At 38.8% G+C, this 27,413-nt stretch overlaps 1 protein-coding gene across 1 annotated transcript in view; it reads right to left on the bottom strand.

Annotated features, from left to right (window-relative positions):
* The window catches only part of LMNTD2 (lamin tail domain containing 2), a 100,938-nt gene that overhangs the window by 37,212 nt on the left and 36,313 nt on the right, over positions 1–27,413 (bottom strand). Inside the window, exons 3-4 of the mRNA XM_088145100.1 lie at positions 7,868–8,077; positions 4,280–4,465 (exon numbers count right to left, since the gene is read on the bottom strand). Coding sequence (XP_088001226.1) covers positions 4,280–4,465; positions 7,868–8,077 — 396 coding nt within the window. The remainder of the gene's footprint in view (positions 1–4,279; positions 4,466–7,867; positions 8,078–27,413) is intronic.

Raw genomic sequence — 27,413 nt, 5'->3', positions numbered from 1 at the left:
CTATGCATCTTAAAGTTGCTGAGATGGAGAAACCCTGCTTTAGAGAATCCAGGTCTACTAGGGTGACAAAGGGAGGGGGAATAGGCAAAACCTGTTTCCCCCTTTCTCCAATAGGAGCATTCCACAAACAATGAAATTCCACATGCAATCAAGCATTGCAATCAGTAAGAAAATACATTGCCAATTTTCTTCTCTAGCACTAGTAATTGAGAGCAAGTGCAGTGTGGACATTAAGGCATTGGACTTGGGCTAGAGAAACTGAAGTTTAAGTTTCAGCTCCATATCTGAGATCACCTGGTAATTTTGGGCCATTCTGGGTCAACCTATCTCACAAAGTTGTTGTGGGAATAACATTACAGGAAACCCTGCAAGCCACCTTCAGAAGAGATGATATTGCATTTATATTGTAAATAATGTTCTTCATTACATTTATAAAGTAAATAATGTCCTTCAAGAAAATGGGATCTAGCTTCTTTAGATTCAATATCTCCTTTATCCCAGTAACATATAAGCATTCTGAGGCCTCTCTCCTTGTCGGCCTCAGGGTAAATCCAGATATGAATCACAACCAGATGAGGTAATTCTATTTTATTGTAAAGCTACATTGACAGAATCTTGCAAGTCTGAAAGTACAATTCTCCCCCCCTCCCCGGTTTCTTTTACAGCCTGAGAAACTAGGGAGGGTCTCTTCTGAGCCTTTTGCCCTGTCCACTATTGAGCTGTGGGCTATGCTGTCTCTTATCTGGCTGTTCCCTTGGCAGCATCTCTTGGCCCAGTCTCCCAAGGTCTTTCTCACATACCATTACATTCCTTCATTACAATACTGTATAGCCTAGATATAGGTTTCTTAGTCTAAGAAACTCAGACTAAGAACACTGTGATTTATTTATAGCATTAAACTTTGCCCAGTTCATAGGCAGCACTGCTTTATAGACCCATATAATGTAGCACACCTGAAGTTCAAATTTTCAAAAGCAAGAGCAACAGGAAGAAACCATCAGTACTAGGTTGATGCTCTTGAGAATGTGTTGGAGAATTTCTCCTTCTTCTGGAATAAACTATGGAATTTTAGTGAATAAATTTGAACGGCTGTTTATGTCTAGGTTTAGGTAACTGTTCTGGAAGCCTTAGGGGAGCTTGAAAGTAATGATGTTTTGTTTAAAAAGGGCAAAGCTGTAATGATCACCATTAAATCAATGAATGGCACTATATGCTTCATGTTTACTCAGAAGCAAATTGTAATGTTCAGTTAATGCTAAGAAAGTGTTACTTCAAACTATAAATGAAGTTACTTCAAAATCTCCAAATGAGCACCAAAATAAAAGATTTTCTCCAGTTCAAGCTATGCATGGCAGTTCCAGACCTCTTTGCTTGAATTACATACAATGAGGGGAAGATACCATTTTTAAAGATAGATAGATAGATAGATAGATAGATAGATAGATAGATAGATAGATAGGAACAGAATGCAAATTAAACCCACTGTTTTACTATGGAGAGACTAGCCAACTGGGTTGTGATGCTGAGTTTAGTTGTTACACATAAGCTGGTAATTGTTTTCTGAGGCTCACTGGATGGCTGGCAGCAGACACAGCACTGTTAGTCAGGACCACAGAGCTTCTACAAATTGTATCCCTATAAATTGTGTAGTATGTTTCATGTATGTGCGCTAACAATATCTCAATTTTTCCTGTTCTGGAACATTCTGTTTTGCACAGAAAGTTTTTTTCATCCTCACATTTCCTGCCTTCTGTCAGGAAGGCTTCTTCTCCCCAAGCCCGTACACCATCAAGAGAATGTCGTCAAGTTTATGTCTAGGCTCAGAGTGGCTTTTGACATAACACAAATGTTGGGGGAAATAAATACAGTGTACAGGTATATCCCACATACACTTGTATTTCCAATTCAACTGCAGCTCCATCTCATCTGAAATAGAAGTTCCACATCTCACAAAACTTTTCTACTATAGAAGATGTTTGGTTCCTAATGCATAACATCTGTTTTGTGCATCTTTTTCAAGGAAAGGAAACACAGAGCTCTCTCAGTCAACTGGTTTCTTATACTGTTAACAATGACAATGCTCCCCTTTAACCATCTACTGTTGTATAACAGTCAATGTCTGTGGTAACTACATCCATTAATCATGCCTGCTGGATAGCTAACATGATCAGCTGGTATCCACTTGAGATGCCATTCATGTAGTTTAGTTTAGAATGGTGAAGGCTCTAAATAACAATTGTATGCTAAACAGCTACTTGTGACCCATAAAGGTGATAAAAAAAATACATTTTTAAAATTGAATACTGATGAGCATGTCACATTAGTAAAAAGTAATGCTTTCTGAGAACGCCAGAAGCCTTGTTCAAGTAGTGATTATGGCTTGCTTCTTTGTGACATCATCTCTGCAAGATTAATGTTATCTCTTGCAGGACTGCTATATTTTTTTCAATATGAACATAGTTCCAAGATTGGGTAAAGTCTTATTTAACTGCCAGATCTAAAATATATAACTTAGAACCAAGTTTTAACTGACATTTGAGAAAAGCAAGCAGATTAATCATACTAGAAAGCCAAGCTAGAATATTTTACAAAATCCTTTTCTAGAATCAATTTATTAGGCAATAGATATAAAATTATTATACATTCCTTGTGTGAAAATTAGACATCTCCTCTTACAGTGGACTTTCGATTGTTGCAAGTATCACAATTACCCAATTTGCCCAAATACCACTCAAATATATTATGGGAGAAGATAGATAGATAGATAGATAGATAGATAGATAGATAGATAGATAGATAGATAGATAGATAGATAGATAGATCTCCCATTTAAAAAATCCCCTCTCACTCCTATGGGTGGTATGTGTCTACGGAGGCCTGGGAGTTTGAGGGTTCTGCACGGTATCTTAGCTGTTCCTAGCACTGCACTTTTCTGGGCAGAGAGCTCAGATGTTGTTCCTGGAATCTGTTGGAGCCACTCGCCCAGCTTAGGAGTCACAGCCCCGAGTACTCCTACATTATATATATATATGTAAATGAAATGGGATTTTTCCTGCAACTAGTGCATTTATTTACAGCCATATGAAATGACAGCCATAGGAAAGCTAGTGAAGAATTTTTTCTGTAGCAGAAACATAACAATGTTTATCACCCATTATTATATGTAAGTCAAATATTTATCAATATCATAGGAAATGGGTCATATTTGTCTGTGCTTTGAGCTGGACAAACTTTCTGGATCAAATTACTCCCACTGAGTAGGGATTAGGGATTTCAATGAAGGATTTGTCTCTGGAAGTCATTCCTCTGATTCACCTAGTACAGCCTTCTCCAAATATGTCCTCCAGATATACTCAATTTCCCAGCCAGCATGTGTCTAATATCAGTTGTTAGTGACCAGCTGTGAAGAAGCTATTGCCCCTGCGAAAGTTTTTTTCCTAAATATCTAGATGGGTACTATGTGAAGCAAAATTACAACCAGACAGGCCAGAGGCAAGCCATATAAGCATTGATATGCCCCTGGATACCTCCCTTAATGCCCACCGGCCTCCTCTCTTCCTGGATATAGAAAACTCAGGCACAGAATGATCAAAACCTTCCCTTCCAATAGGCTACCTTAACCTGCATGCTTTCCCCTCCCCTCTCCTTTCCAAATGAGGCAGCTCAACTACTCACTCCGTTCAGAGCTTCTTTTCACATTACGCTTGCCACGTGAGGTGCACGCTCTGAGACAACTGCTTCTCCCCAGTTGCTGGGAAACATGAGAATCCAGGCCACAGAGGAAGAGTCTGGCTGGTACCTCCTCCTCCTATCAATGGTGCTGCTGTCAGGGTAATGCTGGGACCCGATGGATTCCCCCAGACAGGAACAGGTTGCCCAATAGCTGGGAAAGAGGAATTATTCTGCTTTGCAGAACATGGTAATAGAACATGAGCTTCCCTCAGGTTAGGGAGCTTCATGCAACCTTTCACCCATCACACCCATAGAAAAAGTGTGGGAAGAAAGTTCACAAGGCACAGAAGCCAGCCCTGCTTCCTCCTGTTGACCTATGGGACAGATACGTATTAACAACCCACGCTATATTTATGCCACAATGTCACTTCCCCTGGGCCCAGCCACACATCATCACCACTCTGTAATTCCCACCCCATCACTACTGCCCTGATAATGACAGCCTTGCGGCTTCCTGGTCAACTGTAATTCTGCAAGAAAAGTTTTCATACTTGTCTGTGCTTTGGGCTGGACAAACTGCAGGTTTGCTCAGCCTTCTGGAACTCACCTCTTCCATAGTCCTGTATTCTTTGCCTTCACAAGTTCCCTTAAAATGTAACTCAGTCGGTCAGCTGGATCCTTCTGGGCAGCACTTTTCAGCCCTTGGATTTCGAGATCCTTCTGATGGAGCAAAAGGAGCAGGGATCGAGGGTTCTCCTGTGCTTTGGAATCCTGCAGCAGAGAACTGGATTCCCTGCCAAGGAAATAAACCCCAATGGTTGTCGTGCTGCTACCTTGAAGGAGGAGCTCTTTGGCTTAAGGAACAGGTTAGCTAATCACCAGACAGGATAAAGATATATTATAGGGGCATTGTTACATCAAATAATTGGAAGTAGCATGAAGGAAGGAATATTACTCCTGGTTTGTAAGCCCTCATGTTCTCCTTGCAGACAGGCGTGCATCTCAGTGGATGCTAGTGGCAAGGCTAATTCAAAACCTCTTGATGCCCCAGGGAGGATTTATTATACCACAAATCCAGGACATTGTCATCTCCAGCATATGTGCTCCTTTTTCAATCAACTTTAAAATATTTATGACCAATTTTATCAAATGACATTTTATTGCCTGGAGCCAATGGTCATTTCTAGAGAAACACTATTTCCTCTACATCATCTCTAGTCCAGAATGTTTGAGGGTGTGGCAAATGGATACTTTTCTGCAATGGAAATTAGATGGTAGAGAGAATTCTAGCCTGTTTTATCTTCATCTATTGAGGGAGCTTTTTTTGCAGGCCTTTCATACATACGGGGGGGGGGGGGAGAGAAATATTCAGTTATGCTAGTTTCCCACCTGCCATCTGAAATCAACCAGCCAAAAAGACAAGTTTATTACTGCTATGAGAACTCAGGTATAGTTCCCTAGTATCGTGTGGAAAGTTCCCAAGGCAGCTCTTAGTTCTCTATAGCCCTGTTATATCTCTGTGTTGGCAGGGAAATGGTCATAAAATAGGCAGATACAGAAACAGTGTCCACCTGCATGTACCTGAAAACAGACAATCCAGGACATTTTTGATAAACTAACTGGCTGGTTTGTCATACTGCATTTTCTTTCTTTTTCCATGGGACAGTATTTTACCTTCTTAATAAATTTGCTTGCCCTGAACCATCCAGCTTTACTAAGATTCAGTTGTTCCCCAGGACATTTTCAATACTGCAGTCATGGACAGAATTGCTGTACTTTTCAGAGAGCTGAAGCTAAGGACCGAGTCCCCATAAGGCCACCAAACTCATTTGGTGACTTTAAGACACTCACTTTCTCCAGCCCAACCCACCTTACAGGTTTGTTGTGAGAATAAAAGAAGTGAGCCAAAGTACCCTGCCTTGAGCTTCTTTGGGGAAAGAGAGGCTATACAGTAAATGCAAGAAAGAAGTAACCATATAACTTGGTCTCAGTGTTCCCAATGAAAGCAAAACAGCAGTCTACCTCTCAGAGGCAAACATTTATTTGATGTGTTGAAAAAATAAATACCCCCGCAACAATTGTTTTCCCAGAATGACCTATAAAACATAATTAAACCAAACACTGCAGCTTAAAATGTAATTAAACCAAACACTGCAGCTTAAAATAGCAATAATCTCGAGGCAAAAAAGTAAAGATTTCCTGCCAATTTTTTTGGCAACAGTACAGAAATGGCTTGCTATTGCCTTTTCATGGGATTTTTTTATTCCCAAGCCTAGATGACAGCCTTGGGATATCCTGGTGGCCTCCTATCCCAGTACTAATCAGATCTGATCCTGCTCTCCCCTCCTCCCTTTTCGGGATCAGCTGTGGTCACCAGGTGCTGCCAGTCCCCTACAATTACAGTTCCAAGAGCAACCTGTCTTTCGCTTTGCAACTACCAGTTCCACACAGGAGGAGCCCTTGCAAGGAGAAAAGAGCTGGCCTGACCCAGACAACCACTGGCTTCAGGCCCCACACAGCTACTGTGGCAATGCTCCTGAGAGATCATCTCTGACGGAACAGGCTCCTCAAAAGCCAAACAAGGCTTTTGTTAAGCAGGAAGCTGGATATAAACCTGTACTCACACAACACACTCATCAACCAGCCTGGTTAGCAAGAGTACACACATTCCCACATCTGTCTGGTGTAGCCTCTTAACTGAGCCAAAGATTTGTCTAAAGCTATCTGAATCATGCAAACCCAAAGTAGCTGCAATTTTAAGTTATTTCAAGTTTATATGATAGAATTAGCTTGTGATCTTAGGTAAAAGGCAGGCAGGACTGGATAAGTTGGCAGAGCATTAAGCAGGCTAATTGGCTTAGCTTATTTTGGGGTCTGCACCCCTAATTCCATGTTGGTATGAATGTGTGAACTCTTATGGTTGGTCATATCTCTTCCCAACCAACTTGTGTGTGTGCGTCTGTGTGTGTATATATCCATATCTTCTCTGTGTATGTTCGTGTACGTGCATCAAGACATTCCTCCCTGGTCTCCCATATGTTGGATTAATTATAGCTCGCCTGCTATTCTTAGCTCTCTTCAACAGCCTGCTCTTTCTCTTTCCTCCCACCTCCCACCAGGGTCAGCCTTTGGGGCTCCAGCAAACAGCAGTTCTATAGTTTCTGGGCTCCTCAAAGGCTCCCTACTTCCTCTACCTGTCTCCACCTGTCTCCCATTCCTTCCACATCATCTCATCAATCACCCATGTAGTGATTTTGTTTTCTCTTGATATATTTTGGTTGCCATGGGGAAAAAGAATGAGCAGGGAAGAGAAGACATGCAACTTTGGCTGCTGGATCAACAGAAAGGGGGAGGGGGGAGGAATTAAAAAGGAAAGAATTAGCCTTTTTCCCTAGGATAACCAGATCTAGGCTGCAAAAATCTGGGCAGCCTCTAGATGGCTGAAGAGCAATACAGAAGCATTGATCCCTTTGCCGGTCATCTGAAGTTTTGCCAGCCCTATTCTGGTGCAAACATCCTTCAGAAGAACAGACGTCTTTCTCAACTTAACCCTCTACAAAGGAAAGAAATTAAGCTTCTAAGAGCAAGCTTGGGCCAGTCAGTTGTTGTCCACTTTCATTAGGGTGGAAAAGTATAAATGAGGACAGCGCTTCTGTTCCTTTAAATCATTGCACAGAAGAGCTATATTTGCAAATGTACCTCATCATATAGTCCTATAAATTCCTCCTTTTATGCAAAAAAGCATAGGAATATGTTTTTTTTTTAAACCTGACAGGTGAGATCCTATAAATTTTATACAAACCAAAAAATAAAAACTAACATTTAGCAGCAATTCGAATGACTTTTTTTTTACCCACCAGAAGGAACAGGTTTCTGTAGCAGACAAAGCTAAAGCTTATTACATACACTAAGCTATAACAAGGTTTAGTCTGGAGCATGGGTTATTGTGTGAACCCAGTCTCTGTAGCTTGTAAACCAGTTTCTGGCTGAGTGCAATATAATGTTATCCAACTGTGGTTATTCAACAAAGTATAACTAAAACAAACCACAGCTTAGTGCAATGGGTGAACCCACACTGATAAGATAAGCTTACTGATAACAAAAGATCCCTGCTTTTCAACATTACTGATTAGAAACACATCACTGATTAGTGCTATGAATGCTCTGAAAGAATCAGTATGTGGACAATGCTTACCTCAATTTAAAGATTTTGGAATGTGAGGAAACAGTTGAGAAGGTATCCTCACTTTTGCTTCCTCTCCCAGGGTAGAACATCATGCTGACCTTGGTGATGAAGGGTTTCTTAATTCCTTCCTCCTGTGGGTCATATTTGTTAGGACCATCTTCATCTTCTTCTCTTTGCTGTTCTTCTTCAGCCTTCAAAGGAGGGCTTGCATTTCCTTCCCTTGGATAAAAAAGAACCATGAAATGTGTGACTTTACTGCCAATCCAGGTATTCTAGCCTTCTTCAACCTAGTGTCCCTCAGACGTTTTGGAGCTGGAGCTACATAGTTCTTAGCCAGCACCCTTCCAACAAATTTTGGGAATTGTAGCACTCACATATATGGAGGGAGCCATGTATGGAAAACCTACTTTTCATGCTCTTACCAATACTATACTATAGTCATGGTGCCATTTTAGCTATTATACCCTAGCATATCAGAACCCCCCACCAAGTAATTCTACACTTGACAGGGAACTTCAGTTGTTAGCTTCTTGACAGATGTTGCAGTCTGATGAATGTATAGTCTTCTTATAGTCACTCTCCTATCTTACATTTGTAAAGAAGCATGCTTAAAAGTTCATGCTTCCCTACTGTGCATTCTGTAATTCTCTATTTTCAGTATAATTTTCCTCTTGATCAGAGCATGCTTACCCCCTATCTATGGTCCTCTGGATATATTATGGGTGCTACAAGTTCCACTTTGCACAGTTCCATGGAATTGTGGAGATTTTACTCCATCAAATCTAGAACTGCTAAATTGGGCTAAGATGCTCTAGAAATAATTTCACTAAGGAATGGATCAGAACAAAATACTCTAGGTCTGCAAAACCTTTGGAAAGAAATCCAGGAAAATCAAAACCCAGAATATACCATTAATGTAAGCTTGGCAAGAAAGGTCTCTGAATATTTGTAGGCAGCTGCCAATTTCTAATTATGGATTCCTTTTTAAAAAATTCATATGACCCCATTCCCAATGTTGTTATTGTTTACGTATATTTCTTTCCCAGGTTTCCCAGAGTAGGATGGAGAATTCTATATCAGAATTGATTTCCCTGAAAAACACAGAACCCCAGAATCATATGGTTGGAAGGGACCTTGGAGATCTTCTAGCCCAACCCCCCAATATATGAGCTAGAATTCCTTAAGAGGTTTAACACTATTTCCCACTAATTAAATAGCAACTGTTTTTCTATCACACAATCATCTCACATGTTAGCAAGATAATGCTCAAGATTTTGCAATCCAGATTTCAATCATAGAAAGAATGAGAATTGCTAAATGTACAAGCTAGATTCAGAAAAGATAGGGACCCTGGGATCAAATTGCTAACATCTGATGGGAAATGGAAGAGGCAATGGAGCTCTTAAAATATGTCTATAGGTAGTCCTCAACTTACAACCACAATTAGGACCGGAACTTCCATCACTAAGTGATGTGATCGTTAAGTGAATTGTGCCCAATTTTGCAACCTTTTTTGCCACAGTCATTAAGTGAATCCGGCTTTCTCCATTGATTTTGCTTGCCAGAAGGCCCCCGGGAAGGTCACAAATTGTGATCATGTGACCCCAGGATGCTGCAACCATTGTAAATACATGCCGGTTGCCAAGCACCCAAATTTTGATCACATGACCATGGGGATGCTGCAACAGTCATTAATGCAAGGACCGGTCATAAATCCCTTTTTTCATCACTGTTATAACTTTGAATGGTTGTTAAATGAATGGTTGTAAGTTGAGCACTACCTGTATTTTTGCTTCACTTATTACACAAAGACTATTTACAAAACCACAACAACTTCTGGCTAGCTCTTAAAAACATAGGGGTACTTGGCTATTTCATCTGCCTATTAAACAATATGTTGATCAGGAACTGGTACTTAAAAGAAAATAGGGATCAATGAAATGTTTCAGAATTGGGAAAGGAGTGTGCTACAGTTGTATATTGTTACCTTTTTAAATGTACATGCAGAATATATATTGAAAAATACTGGCCTAGAAGTAATAGAAGTTGGAATTCAAACTGCTGAGAGAAATATCAACTACCTCAGATACGTTGATAATACTGCATTGATGGTGGGAAGAGAGAAAAACCTCTTGTTGAAGATGAAAGAAAATTGTTCAAAAGCAGGGCTGTTCATTAAAACAGTAACAACCACCTAATATTGTATCAACAGGCAAGGCCAATACAAACAGGTGAAAAAGCAGAAGACTTTATGTTCCCAGGTTCAAAAATTCAGAGATTCTCTCAGTAGCCATGAAATAAAAAGACATATGTCATGGCAGGTTTAGACAAAATATTAAACTGCAGGGACATCTCATTAACCACGGTACCCAGTCAAGGGGTTGGTTTTTCTAGTTGTCGCAGCTATGAAATCTGGAGTATTTGAATGAAGAAAGATGGAAGCTCCTGAACTGTGGTGCTGGAGAAAATTGTTGAGAATACTTTAGACCATAACACATAATTCATTACTAGAGTAAGTAAAAGCATTGGATGCACTAAGAATAAAGCTAAAGCTTAAATATTTTGGGCACGTAATACAAAAGCAAGAGTCATTGGTGAAGATCCTATGGCCTGGAACAATCGAAGGCAATCAGAAAAGAAGCTGACCGGGGATAAGATGAGCAGATACTATCACTGAAGTCACAAGGACAAGCTGACAAGAATTCATAGAAGCAGTTACCAACAGATAATCCTGCTGAACTAAACAAAGACACCAAAACATCTTAATCACCTTAACAATGTCAGTATCATGCCTAAAAACTGTTTTGTAAATAGGCACTATGAATGTTATATATATGCATTTTATATCCCTCTGACTTCACTGTTTATTGTTGCATTCCGACATGCTGTCTATACTTTTATCTCACAATGTCATCCCTTCCTGAGCCTGTTGGGTTATAAAATTTATGAAAGGGGTAGATAAACTGCAACCTCTTTTGGGGGTTTCCCTAAAGCTGCAAATACCAAAAGGCTGCCTGCCCATGGTTTATGCTATAGTAAATATGTAAGGTGCTATAAGGTTCACGCGACATGCTAAGTTACAATATCTTTGACATTGCGTAGGAACACTGGCAATCCCAGAAATATTCCATGGATTTTCAGTAATTAGTTTTCAGCTATTGTTTTGGGAATCCTGACAATACCAGACACATCTTACACATGTTTTAAAATGCAAGAGTAAACCCCTGAGTTGATAAGTGCAAAATGTGCTGTATAATCACTGTAACCAAATATATTCAAAAATATGTTTAGGCTGCAATCAGTAATTGCTGAACTCTCCCATTTTTATTCCCTGCAGGTAGTGAGCTAAAAACAGGGATTACCTTCACATAATTGTTACAAAGGCAGAATCCCTAATACAGCATGTACATCATTTAAAAAAAATATATTACGCAGGGTCTACAGATATTCATGTTGTTATAGTAATAGAAAGGAAACTTGTTAAACACAGTTCGTATGGAACTTTTCTTCCCTCCCCACTGTCTGCCATGGGACCCCAAACCCAAAGTGACCTCTGGTTCACGTTTCTCCCAAACAAAACACTCCTTTTATCCCCTGCCTGCTAACTCACATGGCAATTTTATGGCTGCTGTAGCTACTTTCAGAGGATGTACTAGAGTCTTTGTGATGCTGGTCCCATTGCTTGCATCTCTGTCCCAGAGTCCTAGGAAGGTCTTTGTTGAGATCACCATGGTAACGTAGGAAGGGGAGGGGGGAACCAATGAAATCTGTGGCAGAGAAGGAGACTGGAAGAACCCCATGAGAAGGGATTCAGGCCCCTCCTGGAAAGCAGAACCCACAGGAGGAATTAACCGTTGGCTTGTTAGGCTGATTGAACCATCTGTAAGTTAACTGACAATGGTGAATTACTAGTTCTTGCTCATATTGTGGTCCTACACTGTCCAGACAGCTATTCACTGAGCATAGAGACAATCATTTGTTTCATCTGGGGTCCCTCAAGGTCCAGGTTTGTATGCAGTGCCTTCAGCTTAATATATGATCAAACGTGCCACTCTCATAAGATCAATATAAGTATTAAAAAGATGTGACTTCTGTACCTGTGGCCTCACTCACATATATCAAGTGTGACTAAATGCATGGTAAATGTGAATGTTTGAATCCAGTGAGGAAGGGTAGCCCAGAAGAGAGAGCAAGAGGCTTTCATATTTTAATGTGTTTATAACCATTTTAGTGAAGTGTAATAATGTATTGAAAGTAATGTCAGTACTGTAACAATTTTACTATACTATATAAACATTTTAGAAATTAACATTTGAGTTTTTTTATAAATATTTGGGGCTGAGGTAAAGTTTATCCAGTCAGGTAAAGGGATTCCAGAGAACTTCAGAAAGATCTCTCTAAATAGTATGAATGGCTGAGGCATTTTGAGACAGAGGATCCGACCTTCCCATTCATTAATGGCATCTGCATGGCTATGATTGATCAGGAAGAGGATCTTGGAATGACAATGGATATACTTAAATAAGAACATCAACACAAGTTGGAGCTGCTATAAAAATGGCAAATTCCATTTTTATGAAGAACACAGAACATAATACAGTCAGCGTAGCAATGCCATTGTATAAATCTACTGTCTCTGTTCCAGTCACCAAAACTGATAGAAAAAATATAAAGAATGGCAACCAAAATAATTAAGGAGTTAAAGATGCTCCTTTATGATGACAGAGCAACCTGGGGCTTTTTAACTTGAAGCAAAGATAGGCAAAAAGGAGACACAATACAAATATATCGGAATGGGATTTTTCAATAAAATTATTTTTGCTTAATCAAATCTGGCTTGTTTAAGAACAAGCTTGGAACAGTCTTCAAGTGCTACCTGGCTGGATTCCCAAGGCAAATGCTTTTGCTGAGTTTGCAAGGGAACATGTCATATTGATAAAGCAGCCAAGGCAACACATTATTAAGAGTTAGTTGCTCGAAGTAGGGGTACATGTCTGCAGCCAATGTGCAAATTTAATAAAATTAGCCTAAACTGATTTTGAAAAATTAATTATTCCTACACCTACTTTAACCCTTTCCTCATCTCACTTCATAAAATGAGTGCTTTCTTGTCTTCAGCAATGCCCATATGATGCATTATACTGTCTCTCCCCCACTATTATCCAGTTTAGGCTCTATCCCTCTTATTTCAAGCAAGCTACTAGGTACATTCATACAACATGCTGCTGTCCACTTTGCTTATTAAAGCAAATATATGCACTGATGTCCTGCTTCCCTCTCATATGGCTCTTTAACTTAAAACTGGCTTTACTGTGGTTACAGAGGTTGTCCATACTCAGAACACCTGCTATGTCAATTACCACTAGTTAAAATGTGCAATCCATGGTGCCTGCTGTTTCCCACATTCTCAAATTACCACAATTTACTGCATCTTCCTCCACCTCCTCTAATTACCACCCACCTTCCCTTTTTGCATTTTTCTGCAAACTCCCTAGAACCTGCTCCTCCTAATTCATATTCCACCACTTTCAATCTGGCTCCTACTTCAGTACTTCATTAAAACTCTTCCAAGCCGTATTATTACAGAGTTCTGCTTTGGGTACACACTTCTCCTTTCCTTTTGATAGAGTTGATCATTCTCTTGCACAACTCTTTTTTGCCCTGGAGCATCTTTTCTTAATCCGATGCCCTCCAGTTCTGTTGGAAGACAACTTCCAGAATTCCCAGACAGCCTGGCTGGCTGTTGGTGAATGCATTTAGAGGGAACCAGATTAGGAAAGGCCATTGCAGAATCTCTGTGATTGTGATCCCAGTTAACCTCTTGCAGGCTGAGGTGACTCTCCAGTGTTTATGTGGGAGGAATCTCTTTATCCTAGTGGTTGTTTGGTTCCCTTTGACCTTCCAGGTACTGTATTGCCTTTCACCTCTTCACTTCTTATGGCTTTCAGTAGGACATGTTTCTAATAAGCAGCTTTATTTTCTTTCCTGGAACTTCTTCTGTTTCCTCTTTGTGCATGTTGCTTTTGCACCCTCCACCTTGCTCAGAGGTCTATGGCCTTGGCTTCTTTGGGTTTTCCCTCATTGTCCCTTGTTCAGTCTATTAATACATTATATTATTTCTTCCTTTGCACACTCACAAAAAGAGAGAGGTTCTTCTTGGTACTTCGTGAGAAATGAACAGGGTATAGTCAGAAATTTGCCATGCTTCTAGGGATTATTTCTGGGAGCCAATTTGGTGCCGTGGTTAAGGTGAAGGACTTGAAACTGAGAGACTGAATTCTAGTCCTATGGAAGCTGTCACTCTCAGCCCAATCTACCTCACAGGGTTGTTGTTGCTGTGAGAAAAACAGGAGGAGGCAGCATTATGTACTCCACCTTGAGTTGTACAAAATAATATATATATACATATATGTACAGTACAGCAAAAAAAGTATTTAGTCAGCCACCAATTGTGCAAGTTCTCCCACTTAAAAACATCTGGCACCGCAAGATTTGAGTCCCTGGCAGCATAGTGTGTTACTGATGGTAGCCTTTGTTACTTTGGTCCCAGCTCTCTGCAGGTCATTCACTAGGTCCCCCATGTGGTTCTGGGATTTTTGCTCACCATTCTTGGGATCATTTTGACCCCATGGGGTGAGATCTTGTGAGGGAGATTATCAGTGGTCTTGTATGTCTTCCATTTTCTAATTATTGCTCCCACAGTTGATTTCTTCACACCAAGCTGCTTGCCTATTGCAGATTCAGTCTTCCCAGCCTGGTGCAGGTCTACAATTTTGTTTCTGGTGTCCTTCGACAGCTCTTTGGTCTTGGCCATAATGGAGTTTGGAGTGTGACTGTTTGAGGTTGTGGACAGGTGTCTCTTATACTGATAACAAGGTCAGACAGGTGCCATTACTACAGGTAACGAGTGGAGGACAGAGGAGCCTCTTAAAGAAGTAGTTACAGGTCTGTGAGAGCCAGACATCTTGCTTGTTTGTAGGTGACCAAATACTTATTTTCCACCATGATTTGCAAATAAATCCTTTAAAAATTAGATAATGTGATTTTCTGGATTTTTTTCCCCATTTTGTCTCTCATAGTTGAGGTATACCTATGATGAAAATTACAGGCCTCTCTCATCTTTTTAAGTGGGAGAACTTGCACAATTGGTGGCTGACTAAATACTTTTTTGCCCTAATGTATGTATGTATGTATGTATGTATGTATGTATGTATGTATGTATATATAAATAAAATGAATAAAAACATTTCTGTTAGGACTTCATTGTGCAGCGTGTAGCCTCCCTCGGCATTTCCTGCAATGTTTTTAGAAAATGCAGAACAACTGTGTGTCATCTATTTCATCTTTGCTTGAAATTAGATCTTGTCAATACAGAAACAGTCTAATTCCAAGCAGCAGGTTCAATCATCTACCCATGGCATAGATTTATGGGTTTATAAGTTGCTTCTTGCCATCTGTTCCTCTGCTATGAAAGAAACTCATCTGCCACTTGGTGCCCCATGGTCTTGGATGATCTTGAAAAAAGTTAAGGAAGGTCAGATCCAGGTAGCACTTTGAGGAGAGATCGCCAGGGGCTATCTGCTAGACTGAGAAACTGAAAAGAAACAATCCAGGAAGAAGGTGATGGCAGGGTGTCCATGGTGTGTGCGTGTGTGTCAAAAAAGTCAATATGTGATTGAAACCCACCCCCTTCTATGCAAGCCATTAGGCACATAAAAAGGGGCAGGACTTCAATCATACTGTTGCAACCACCTCCCGCAGATGCCCTTGGGTGGTGACAAACCATTTCCACATACAGTAAGTGCTAAGGAAACCACATGGACCATATCCATGTACTTACTAGATTTGCAGCTTGATTCAAGGGAGCCTTTACCTTTTATTCTTCTTGTATAAGTGGCCTGTAAATGTCCAAATATACTAGGAAAAGGAAAGAGTTTGATTCTGAGACGGCAGTGCAAGTTGCTGGTTCAGGTTTACACTTATTTGCATGCTGTGCTCATATAGTTCAACAATGATTCTTTAATAAACCACAATTGGATGGGTTCCCACAACATAAACCACAGTGTGTGAGTTCATGTATCACCTAAGCCAAATCAAACAACCAGGTTATTGCTTAGTACAGGGTAATCCTATATTTCAGAAATTGCCAGTTAGAATATTTTAGGTTGTTTTCCAGAATTTGTATATGTAAAGATAATCCCCAAGGCTCCTTCTAAGGTAATGCGCTTAGTCTTCTTTTATTTGGTATTTTCTGATCCTTATCATCTCAGCTGAAAGAAGCATTGTTGACTTAATGTTAAGATTTAACTTTGCTTCTTTATACCTCTTTCCTTTAATCTTAGAGAAGAAAGTACAACAAAGCATATTTGCAGCAGGTTGTCATTTACTTCACATTTGAGTTGAATGCTGCTTTATCCCCTTTTGTGTTTACAACAATGGAGCTTTAAGCGTCCCTTTAACGATCACAGATTTCCACATCATAGTTTGAGTTGGTTAGGCAGTGCTAGGAATTCAATACAATCTTAATAGGGTATCTTAACTCTTGGGTGTATGACTATTGTTATTTATTTAAATAAGAAAAATAGATTTGGAGGAGGTCAGGAATTGCAGTACCATTTGTTCAGTGCATTCTTCATCTCTTCTACATAATGAGCCAAGAAATCTGGCATTTAGCCTCCGAAAAATATCAGTGTTATTTTCTTTCTTCCTTGTTACAAATAAATGCTAGAGAATGTGGAAGCAGATATATGCACTCTATTCTCTGTCTGCCAAACACAACACCAAGAGAGGCAATATCTTTATAGACTAACTGGTTCTGTAGAAAATTGCTGCAAGCTTTCAAGTTTCAAGAACTCTTCATCAGGCAAAGAGAGAGAGAGAGCGGGAGGAAAATGTGACTGATTTTGGACCTACGTCTGTGCCAGCTTGCATGTTTAGATGGATTGATGAAGAGTCTTCAGACATGCAAATTTAACTGCAGTGCTAACACATCTGGAGGCCACTAAGTTGGGGAGCACCAGATGCTTTTGCTTAGAATTCAGGATCTCTTTCTTACACATATACATACACACATTCACATGCACACACCCTATTCTAAGCCATTATTTAAATACTGTTTTCTTTCCCATGGGCTGAAAGGTAAGATAGAAATTAAAATAATTCAGAATTTTCTAGGATTGCACTGCAGTGGTTGGATTCACACATTCACTACTTTTGCTTATTCAGCACTCTAAGTCGGTGTTTTTCAACCTTGTCAACTTCAAGACGTATGGACTTCAACTTCCAGAATTCTCCACCTAACCATGCTAGCTGGGGAATTCTGGGAGTTGAAGTCCTCACATCTTAAAGTGTCAAGGTTGAGAAACACTGCTCTAAGTCCAAACCACATAAACCACTTTATGGCTTAGTGTATTGTTTGAACTAGGGATACTTACTATTGGTTGTAATTAGACAATGCAGCTTTTTTGAAACAGTAAGACAGAACTGTGATGTTAAATTTGGCTACTTAACTCCTTATTACAGTCCAAAGATTTCAGTTTGGCTACAATCCACTTCCCATGATTCTGGTCAATTTAAGTAATGGCAATAACTACTATGTGTAATAGGTTTACATTTTCCTTTATCTCATAGCATCTTACCCCTGGAGAAAGTGTGATGTGTTATGCTCCTTTTTTAACATTGTCCAGACATTTTGCTATCTTCTGACTGCAGAACAGAGAACACTGAGTGGTTTTCATGTAAGTAAAGCTATTTTGTATTCCCCCCCCCCCAGATATAAACAAAATTGATGAATTGATTATAAAAGTAATCTTGTCTTACCTGGAAATTAAATGAACAGCAGCATTATTCTTTCCATCCATATATTTTAATTGTGCATATAGCACACAACATGTGGAGTGATATTTAGAAAATGAAAACACAAAACCCAAGTTTCATGTCATATTTGATTTATTTGTTTGTGATAAGCTAAAATGAGGACTCTGCAATTTTTTTAAAAAATGCTTTCATTACGCATATGTAGAAATTTAGTTGTGGGTAATGCTTTGGGTTTTGATACAGAATTTTTAAAAATTCTGCCCTGCTTTGGATAAAATAAGTCAAAACAAACTTTAATGAAAAACTTTAGTGTTTTCCAATCAAACGTTTGTACTGTTCAACCTGCATCATGCACAGATGTGTTCTTTCATCTTTGTGTTTTGATCTTTTTTTACTATTAGAGTTGCTAATTGCATTTTTGCTTAGTCTTCTGAAATATACAGTATGAATCCTTTAATCAATTGCAGCGTCCTTTCAATATTTTATCCCAATATAACACATTTTTTTCATATTGTATTCTGAGTTTGAATGCAGAAGAACCTTGCAGTGGTCAGTTTCTTCTGCAGCTGTTTTGGGAGAGTTAGTATAGCTGTGTAACTGTTTTTGACAGATGGTAAAGAAAACCCTTAATAAAGCCATTCCTAATGAATTCATTTTGTGTCAATTGTGTTCTAATATTCTTGCAACTTGTGACCAGTCCAATGGTATAGAGATCATTGTTTTCTGAACACAAAGTGCAAGGGGTCCTTTTTTACTTAACAAGGTTTCACTGACTACAAAACAGCTCCAGTTTTACAAAATATAGAAAGTATAGAAAGTCTTCCAAAAGGTCTACAAACTCAGAAGGAGGTTCTAACCTCAAACAGGTATGCTAAAGGATGCCAAAGGGCAGATAGTAACTGATTCAAAAAAGACCAAACAAGATGGAAGGAGTCTATAGCAAAAATATCAACACCCAAATATCTGAGAAAATACTCCCTACCTACAAAATCCTCTGGTACTGGAAGATGAAGTTACATCAGCAGGGCAGTTATTACCAAGTTGGTACGCTACAGGAATTGATGTAGTATCTAAAAAAATATGGAAAGCAACAGAAGAAGAATTAGTAAAGGTTCTAACTAAACTATACCAACAAATCTGGAGAATGACACAATGACCAACAGATTGGAAGAGGTCAATCTATATACCAATACCAAAGAAAGGAGATTTAACAGAGTATGCAAACAATTGCAGTGTCCTTAATTTCACATACTAGCAAAGTGATGCTTAGGATCATCCATGTGGATTAGAGCTGTACATGGAAAGGGAGATGCCCGATGTTGAAGATGGCTTTAGGAAAGCCCAAGAGACTTTATTGCTGATGCATGCTAGACAGTTGAGAAAGCCAAAAAATACCAGAAATAAACACATCCTTCCTTTATTATAGAAGAGCCTTTGATTGTAATGACCCTGCCAGACTGTGGAACATCCTTAGGAAAATGGGAATTTCAGAACATCTCATTGTCCTCATGTGAGATCTATACAAGGACAGGAAGCCACAGTGTGTATGGAACTGGCTCCAGGTTGGTAAGGAGTTACAAGGCTGTATATTTTTTCCTTATTTATTCAATCTATTTGCTGAATATAGAGTGAGGGAACCTACCTTAGAAGACAAGTGTGGTCTTAAAATTGGAGGAAGAAACATCATTAACCTGCAATATGCTGATGTCACTATTCTGATAGCTGAAAATGCAAATGATCTGCAAGGTCTAGTAATGAAGGTCAAGGATCACAGTGAAAATATTAAACCAAACTAATGACAACAGGTAGAGCAACCAGCCTCAGAACTGACAATGAAAATACTGAAGTGGTGGATTGCTTCTGCCTTTTAGGATCAACTGTCAACAATATAAGAATGATAAATCAAGAAATACACTGAAGATTAGTACTTGGTAGATTAACAATGAAAGCCTTGGGAAAAAAAATAGTCAGATGCCATGACATGTCATGCCTACAAAGATCAGAGTCATGCAGGAAATTATTTTCCCTTTGATGGTCTGTGGAAGCTAACGTTGGATTTTGAAGAAGCAGGATATATTGATGCTTTTGAACTTCGGTGTTGGAGAAGACTCCTAAGAATACCATGGCCAGCCCGCCCCCCAAAAAACCAACAACAAATGGACCATCAAACAAATCAACTCAGAGTTCTCATTTGAGGCACAAATTACCAGCTCAGATTATCAAATTTTAGACACATGGAAAGACCTAGCCCTCTTGAGAAGTCTAATCTGGGAAAGATGGAATGAAAGAGAAGAAGAGGACAAGTAACAGCAAGATGGATGGACTCAATTACAGCTGTAATGAGTGCACCATTGGAGGAGTTGAAGGGCCAGGTTGGGGACAGATCATGGAGAAGGAGTATATATATGGTTGCTATGAGTTGACACTGACTTGATGGCACATAATCAGTGGTTAATCAAAAGCAGAAGCAGACACTTCTGAATTGCTTACTTCTGTACTGCACAAGCAGATCCTTGTTAAACTATTTTTTTTTAGCATTATGTAAGGATGCAGCCAGTGTCTGCATTCTTGGATGTTTTCATTACAGACTGTGGGCCGAGTGAATGACTCAATGGCAGACAGCTTCCTACTTTGTTATGCCTGTTGCATAAATGTTAAGATCACATGGAAGAAAGCTGAAAGGTACATCTACTAGGATAAACAGAAATAGTTATTTTAAACCTGCAGCCTATAGTGAGAAGGAACTGACAGAGAATAAGCCAGCTCAGACAAACATCTAATATGGTTGAGTAGTGCTGTGGTTTCAGGTTTCTTTCACAGCCCAAATTCTGATGTAGCACTATTTATTTTTAAATGTTTTGTTTGCTGCATGCTTGTTGGTGATTCTTCTATAATGACAAATCTATGTTATGTTTCTATAATGGTTAAAGCAGAATATTTACATTCCTACAGAGGACCTTGACAACAATGTACAGGAAGCGAAAAGGTGTAAGCTTGTGCTGTGAATAATAGATCTCATTGTATTTATTTGGAGGGGAGAGGAGAGAAAGAAATTCATACTTAATATTCTTTATTTTTCCATCCAGACATTTTTGTCTGTCCAGCCTAAGGTTCTATAGCCTGCATTTTTAAAAATACCTTTTTGACCACAGTGCCTTTGTACTTTACAGCACACTAGTGTGTTCCTATGGATGCAATTCAAAACAACATTTTATCTTAACTGAGACAATCTGTAACTATATATAGCTGCTTTATCTGCCTTTCTGCTTACTTGAAATAATGATGACAGCTGTTTCAGGGAAAGAGACCCTGCACTGTGAATGAAAAGGAGCTGTATTTAGAAAGATAAGCAGCCCCAAAATACAGGAAAAATGGGATTCACTTGGATGTAAGCGTTAGCACACAGAAGATAGATGGTAGAATGGAGTGGTACTCAACTCACAATTTCAGTAGCTAAACAGATCTGAGATACTGAATTAAACGGGAATAGCAGACTTCTGTATTAAAAGGATCATGTGGCACCTTAAGAACTAACACATTTACTGTTGCTAGTACCTTGTTTAAGCAAGTCTTGAAGGCTTGGCTCTTCCCTCAGGCCCTGGATTAGGGAGCATGACAGGCTCCTTTTGGGAACACGGGGTGGTGGTGGTGGTGGGTGGTTGAGAGTTATTTTTTATTGCTGTCTCAGGCCAGCTCTCTTGTCTTGTTGGTTATGATGTTTTCATTATTTATTGTATGCAGCCCAGAGTCATGAATTTGGGCAGGTTCAGAAAATTGACAAAAAACTTCTCTGTGTGTTTGAGAGGGAGTAAATAGCGAGTATGATCTATAATGAACAAAATAATAGTGAACAGATATTCTTGATCTTTATTTTCTCAGAAGAAATGATTAGGATTTGCAGTGGGTGAACAGATACAGTATGCAAGAAACAATACCAGAGTCCACCATATAGAATACTGAGATAATCTAATGTTACACTGATGGAACGATGTTAAATTATTTCACACAAACATCTATTGGATTTTTTAAAATCCATACCTCTGGGCACTTTTCCAGGTTTGAGGAGGGACAATTTAGTCCATTTATCCTTTTTCATTTCTGTGTTTGTCTTTTCTGTATGATTTCTGTTGGATTTTCTTGTTTGAAACAGCAACTTTTAAAAAGTATGTTTTTTGGCAATATGGCACTCAAATACTGCAGTTGAGTACATGTAACATTTACTCTTTAACTTAGGTATTTAAGGGTTTTTTCTTTCCATACAGTATCCACAAGTCTATAACATAGGATATTGAATCTCTTAAATTAGATCTTTACTAAGCTACAGAAATACTAACAGTAATCCAAAATTGTGAAGTGACAAATTGTCTTGCGGTAACACGCTAAGCGAGTTTATTATGGTATACATGTTAGTGGACTAGAGATCATTTCATCAGATGCAAGGTGAATGTGAGAGACAATGCTTTGTACAATGCTTTGAGTTCTACTGTGCTGTAAAAATAAAGTCTAGGTGAGGTTGTTTATCCAGCATATTACATTCAGTAATGAGTCATAGCAAATGTCATTCTTCCCAAGACTGGTGTCTGTGTTTTAAACAGGTGTCCACCTAAGTCCACCTAAGAGCTTTACAAGCCAACTAAATGCTTTCAGATCTACAACTGAAGCAAAGCAAATCAGCCGTACTCTAAAGCAAGGCAGTACAACACAGGCGGTCTCTAGTTTGTTTTGTAGTCAGGGAGACAAAAGCAAAGCCTCCATAAAGTAAGCTTTCATATGAGCAGTAAAAGCTCCAGCTTGTGGTGCTGAAAGCCAAAATTCAATTGTCAGCACCTTTCCACTGCATTAATTAAAAGTAATGTAGATTTGTATATACACATGTACATGTAATTAGATTACATTTATCATTTAATATACATTCAGTTCATTAGAAATTTATTTTTTTTTCTAACCACATGAAGAGGTGATTAACAAGTAGCAAAACAACCAAGGCTGGATTACTGAATAATCATTCCTTCCATCCTATTGCTTTGCATCATAATGGCCATTCTCTATTTGCTGCTCAGCCTCACACCTACTCACACATGCATTATGGTGTTTTGCTGATGAGTAATGGCAACAATGCCTCTTCTCTTTTCTTGATTCATTACTATATTCTTGTTTCAATCATTACATTAGTGATGGATTTAGTAGGTTACCACCAGATCCAATACCATTTCTAATTTTCTATTATTGTTTGAAGTCTAGATAGCTTCTCCATTCTATTAGATTTGAGTACAATACTGACTATCTGAATAGAGCATAGTTTTGAGGGAAATATAAATCTCAGTGTACTTAGGACAGATCTACCCACTACAGGGACATCTCTTCTGCTGACTGGATCACTAGTTCAAAGAGGAAGGGAAATACTGAAAAATGGCACAGACTTACAGCAGATCAATTTCTACCATATTTCTGTCTAGAAACTGAGGATATTGATCATAATAAAATTTAACTCTGCCCTCAATGCACTTCAAGTGAAAGCTAATAGGGCTTCTTAGGATTATCTCCTAACCATCTCCTATTATAATGTTATAGCTTACAGACGATTGTTTGTCACATTTAAAAGCCTACAGAGTGGTCATGAGAGTTGATTGCTAGGAGAACATCTAAATTTCTCTTGACTATTTTAGAAGAGTTATACTTTAAAGAAAATTATTCCCTTTCCTTTGATAGAACTACCTCTAGAATCTGGTGAAGTATGGAATGTTTAATAATAGTCTTGTTTAGCCACTTGAAACCTATAGAAACCAAAGACCTGAAGACACTAACCAAAAACCAGACTAGCTTTGCTTCCTGGGTGTAACCAGATAATCAGCTATCCATACACCCTTGGATAATGTGCAATTTGTATCAATCTAAAGGGCGCCTACATGAGTTGACATCTAAAATATGGTCTAGCTAATGTTGTTCAAGGCATCCTCTTCACATATCCAGGATTCACTGAATGCTGAACAGTAAGTACTGTTGATTATGTCTCATCAAGTTGTTGTCAACTCTTAGTAGGTACACAATACTAGGGCCACAGCATATATAGCATACCTAGAGAGTAAGAAGCAGCAATATCCAGATAAATGTGATGGGGATGACTGAAGGCCTTCTGGTAATATATTTAGGTTTAACAGGATCTTTCTTTGAGGTAATTCTAGTGAGAGACAGAATATTGTCTCATACAAAGTTGGGAATTTGAGCAAAGTATCAGAATCAAAGGGATTTGGCCAGCAAAGGATCTGAAGAGTTGAGATACAGTAGCTGTTCTTGTCTCTCGCTACTAAGGCTTTACCCATTTTAGAGGGCTACTGTAACCTCACCCAATTCCTGGCTCTCCAGCCCTCACACTAACACAGAAATAATGTTTTGTTTTTAAGTGATAGCTTGAGTCACTTCTAAAACTATGCTCCCTTATCCCTTGATGTTTGCTTATTGTGTGATTCTCTTACCTCTCTTTTCATGTTTACTTTGAATGCTTCATTATATTCATATGCAACTCTTCCACACCTTCACTCATATGAGATAATTTATTCTCTTGTTATTTCATCTTCGACCACACAGGCAAATCAAGGAAAAACTAAGCTGACATAGTTTCTGATGGGTGGAATATGACACTGGAATTTTGCAAAGTCAGAAGAATGTATAAAAGCTTTTTGGTTGTTTTATGTGGCAGTTGACTATTTATGAATGCAAATGGTGACGTGATGGCTTAGAAATGCAAGGCAACAGCAACTATGTCAATGTACAGTAATTAAGACTTCTAAAAAAATCTTATCACTGAGAAGGAAAGAGAATGGAATGAATAAAGAACTTTTCTTTAAGCATCTCATGGCTGATCAAAATATCTGGTACATTCAAGAAAGTACCTGATACTAAATATGGAGCAAAATGGAAAGATGTTGAAGAACACAAATATTAATTGAAACAGTTACCAGCATAGCCATTCTCCACAAATGTTCTTGCACTTGATGGAATACAGCAAGATTAAAAGCATTTATCAGGAAAAGTTTAGAGGACTGCTTGTTTGCTGGGCTTAAAGGCTAGGAGGCTTATATGGATATAAGCTGGTGTCAGCCAGCCAAACAAAGCCTGCTGAAAAAGCCTATTTCTGAGCAGATAGTGCTAATCAGTTGTCCATAACAGGGATTGAACCTTGTGCCCGAGTACAGGTTGCATGTATCTTCATGTGTTTTTTCTCTGTTGACTTTATACAGTATTTATTTTAAAAACTTAGAGGTTGTGAATTTAAAGAAATTAATGGTAGGAGAAATGGGTAAATGAACTCAGCATTCTAGACATTTTCCCTACTCAAAGATTCTGTGCAGATATTGCACTTAGCCATATTTTGTTTCAAGTAGTGATTTGATGATATAGCCACAAGCGGTTGTGTTCACATGACATGCTTAGTGAAAGCCATGGTCTACACTAGCTACTTTCACAGAATATGCTAAACCAAAATCACATGTGGAGTCGAAAATGACTCGATGGCACATAATCAATCAATCAATCAAAATAGCTTCCATGTAACATATAGTTTGGCATCCAATATACAAATTATTTTGCATACTATTGTTCTTTGTGATATCATGGCAATAAAATATATTGAATACCATTGTAATATGGAGAGAGGTGTCCTGGAATCAAATACATTAGTTTCTCTTGCAAGATGCACAGTAATATAATGAATATATACATATTTGTATGGCTTCAATACAAATTGAATAAAATTGTGGTCCCAGTGTAACTAAGGTAAACTAAAAATACTACAAACATGAGGATTTTGTTCATGTACATGAACAACCAGTGAAAATGTACTAATTATAGGGCAGAAGAGCTTACAAATTTGCATGTGTGAGAGAAAGTGTGTGTTCCTGGCAAGACTAGAGAAAACCAGTCTATGTGAATTTATCTTCCTTCAGAAAGAGATAGTACACTGGCAGTCTTACCCCTCTGAAATATATCTAAGGGTTGATTTGCTTGGTCAGACAGCATGAATTGAAACAAAAAATGATGAGCCAAACATAATCACTGCAAAGCAGGTAACAAGTGAAAGATTTATATTATGTACTTTGGCAGAGATTTCTGTAAACCTGGAGAAATGAATAGCAATTAGAGGGCTTTGTATCTGACAATATTGCCATTAGCCATCAGCAGCTGCGCATGGACTGCATTTATAATGTGCACGCTGAAAGTCAAGGGATACCTTCAGCAGGATATTGCAGTACATTCTCCCAAGAGGAAGGTCTACGGTGTTTCCATTCCAAGTTTCACTTAGCCGTTTCTCTAAGGAGGACCTTCTACTTGTCTCCCCCATCATGTTTCAATGGTAATTTTTCATTTCAAAGCTAGTGACATGCTCAGTGCTTACTGAATCTTGTGGGGAGTTGGGCGCCCTATTAGATTTTAGACCTGCATTCTCTCACACAGAAGCCAAACAGTGGCATCCAAGAAATTTACAAACAAGATTTAAGGGCAATAGCCCTCTTTCATTTTGGTTCCCTAGCAACTGATATTTAGTCATGCTGCCTTTAATTCAAGACGTAGTATGCAGTCATCAACACTCTGCCATTGTTTAGTCTCCTTTTAAAACTAAATTGAAAGTCATCACCCAAACTGGTGGCAGCCATTTCTGTCAATTATGCGTTCTGTAAAGTTCTTCCAATTACCTGACATAAATCTCCTTGCATCTAGCTCCAATGGATGGATTCCACCCTAAATATTATGGCAATAGGAAGAAAAGTCAAATCTACTTTTCCCAAGTCATGTATGATGTAATTTATTTCAGAGGTGTTGTATGTATGTGCTCTGAAAAGCAAGACAGGTACAGCTCTCTATCAGAGTGGAAATGTACTATGAAATTATGCGTTTAGTTCAAAGAAGACAGGTACAGACATTGTTTGCATACATTACTATGCTTTTTTGTTTTGTTTTGGCTTAATGTCCTGTGTGAATCCAGATTCTGTGATTAGTAATCCATAGTTTATCAACAAAATATGGTTAAGCAAATTAATCTAGTTAATATGGTTAATAGGAGCTACTGTGGGCATGCTCAATATGAATCAGTGCTTTTTCTTAGTTCATGTCAGGAGAAATTAGAGGCCTTTCCCATGCAATTTCTTGTGTACCTAGCACATACTTTCTCTTGAGGGCTTTTTTCCCCCTTTTTTTGCTGTTGTTTTAAGATACTATATTACTGCAGAATTCAAACAGCAGCATCTCAATAAATGTTATGCTCCTCCTCCCTTAGCTAAAAGTGCAACAAGAATTGCTTTTATATAGAATATGGATATTTACGTATCAATGGTCGCTAATCTCCTTTCAGTACTCACTTCTTGTGCTTAGCCGTGTTTTGTTCCTCCAGTTTGCATCGGGGGAAATTATTATTTGGAGTACTATCTACATGGAGGAACATTAATCACAGTCCTCTGAAAAGGGTGCTTTGTTGAAAATTCATAATATGACACCCTATGATAGGAATGTGTGACCACTGGAGCAAAAAACGTGACACCATGGTGACATAGCAGCAGAAAAGAGCATGAAACAGCACCTATTTGTGTTCATAAGTGAAGTTTCTTGCCCTAATCATCCTTTTGCAAGTTTGTGGCATTATTGTTGAGTTTCTTGTCCAACAATTCCTTTCTGGTTCAGAAGGCTGAATACAGATCCTGCCCTATTCTTGAGATGGCGTGATGCCAAGCCACAACCTTTTTTCTCT

This window comes from Python bivittatus, unplaced genomic scaffold, assembly GCF_059951505.1.
Source record: "Python bivittatus isolate LINGU-HERP-01145 unplaced genomic scaffold, Pbiv_v1 ctg000480_np1212, whole genome shotgun sequence".
Classification (NCBI taxonomy): domain Eukaryota; kingdom Metazoa; phylum Chordata; class Lepidosauria; order Squamata; family Pythonidae; genus Python; species Python bivittatus.
The sequence above is the reverse complement of the archived record's forward strand: the minus strand, read 5'-3'. Positions and strand labels throughout refer to the sequence as shown.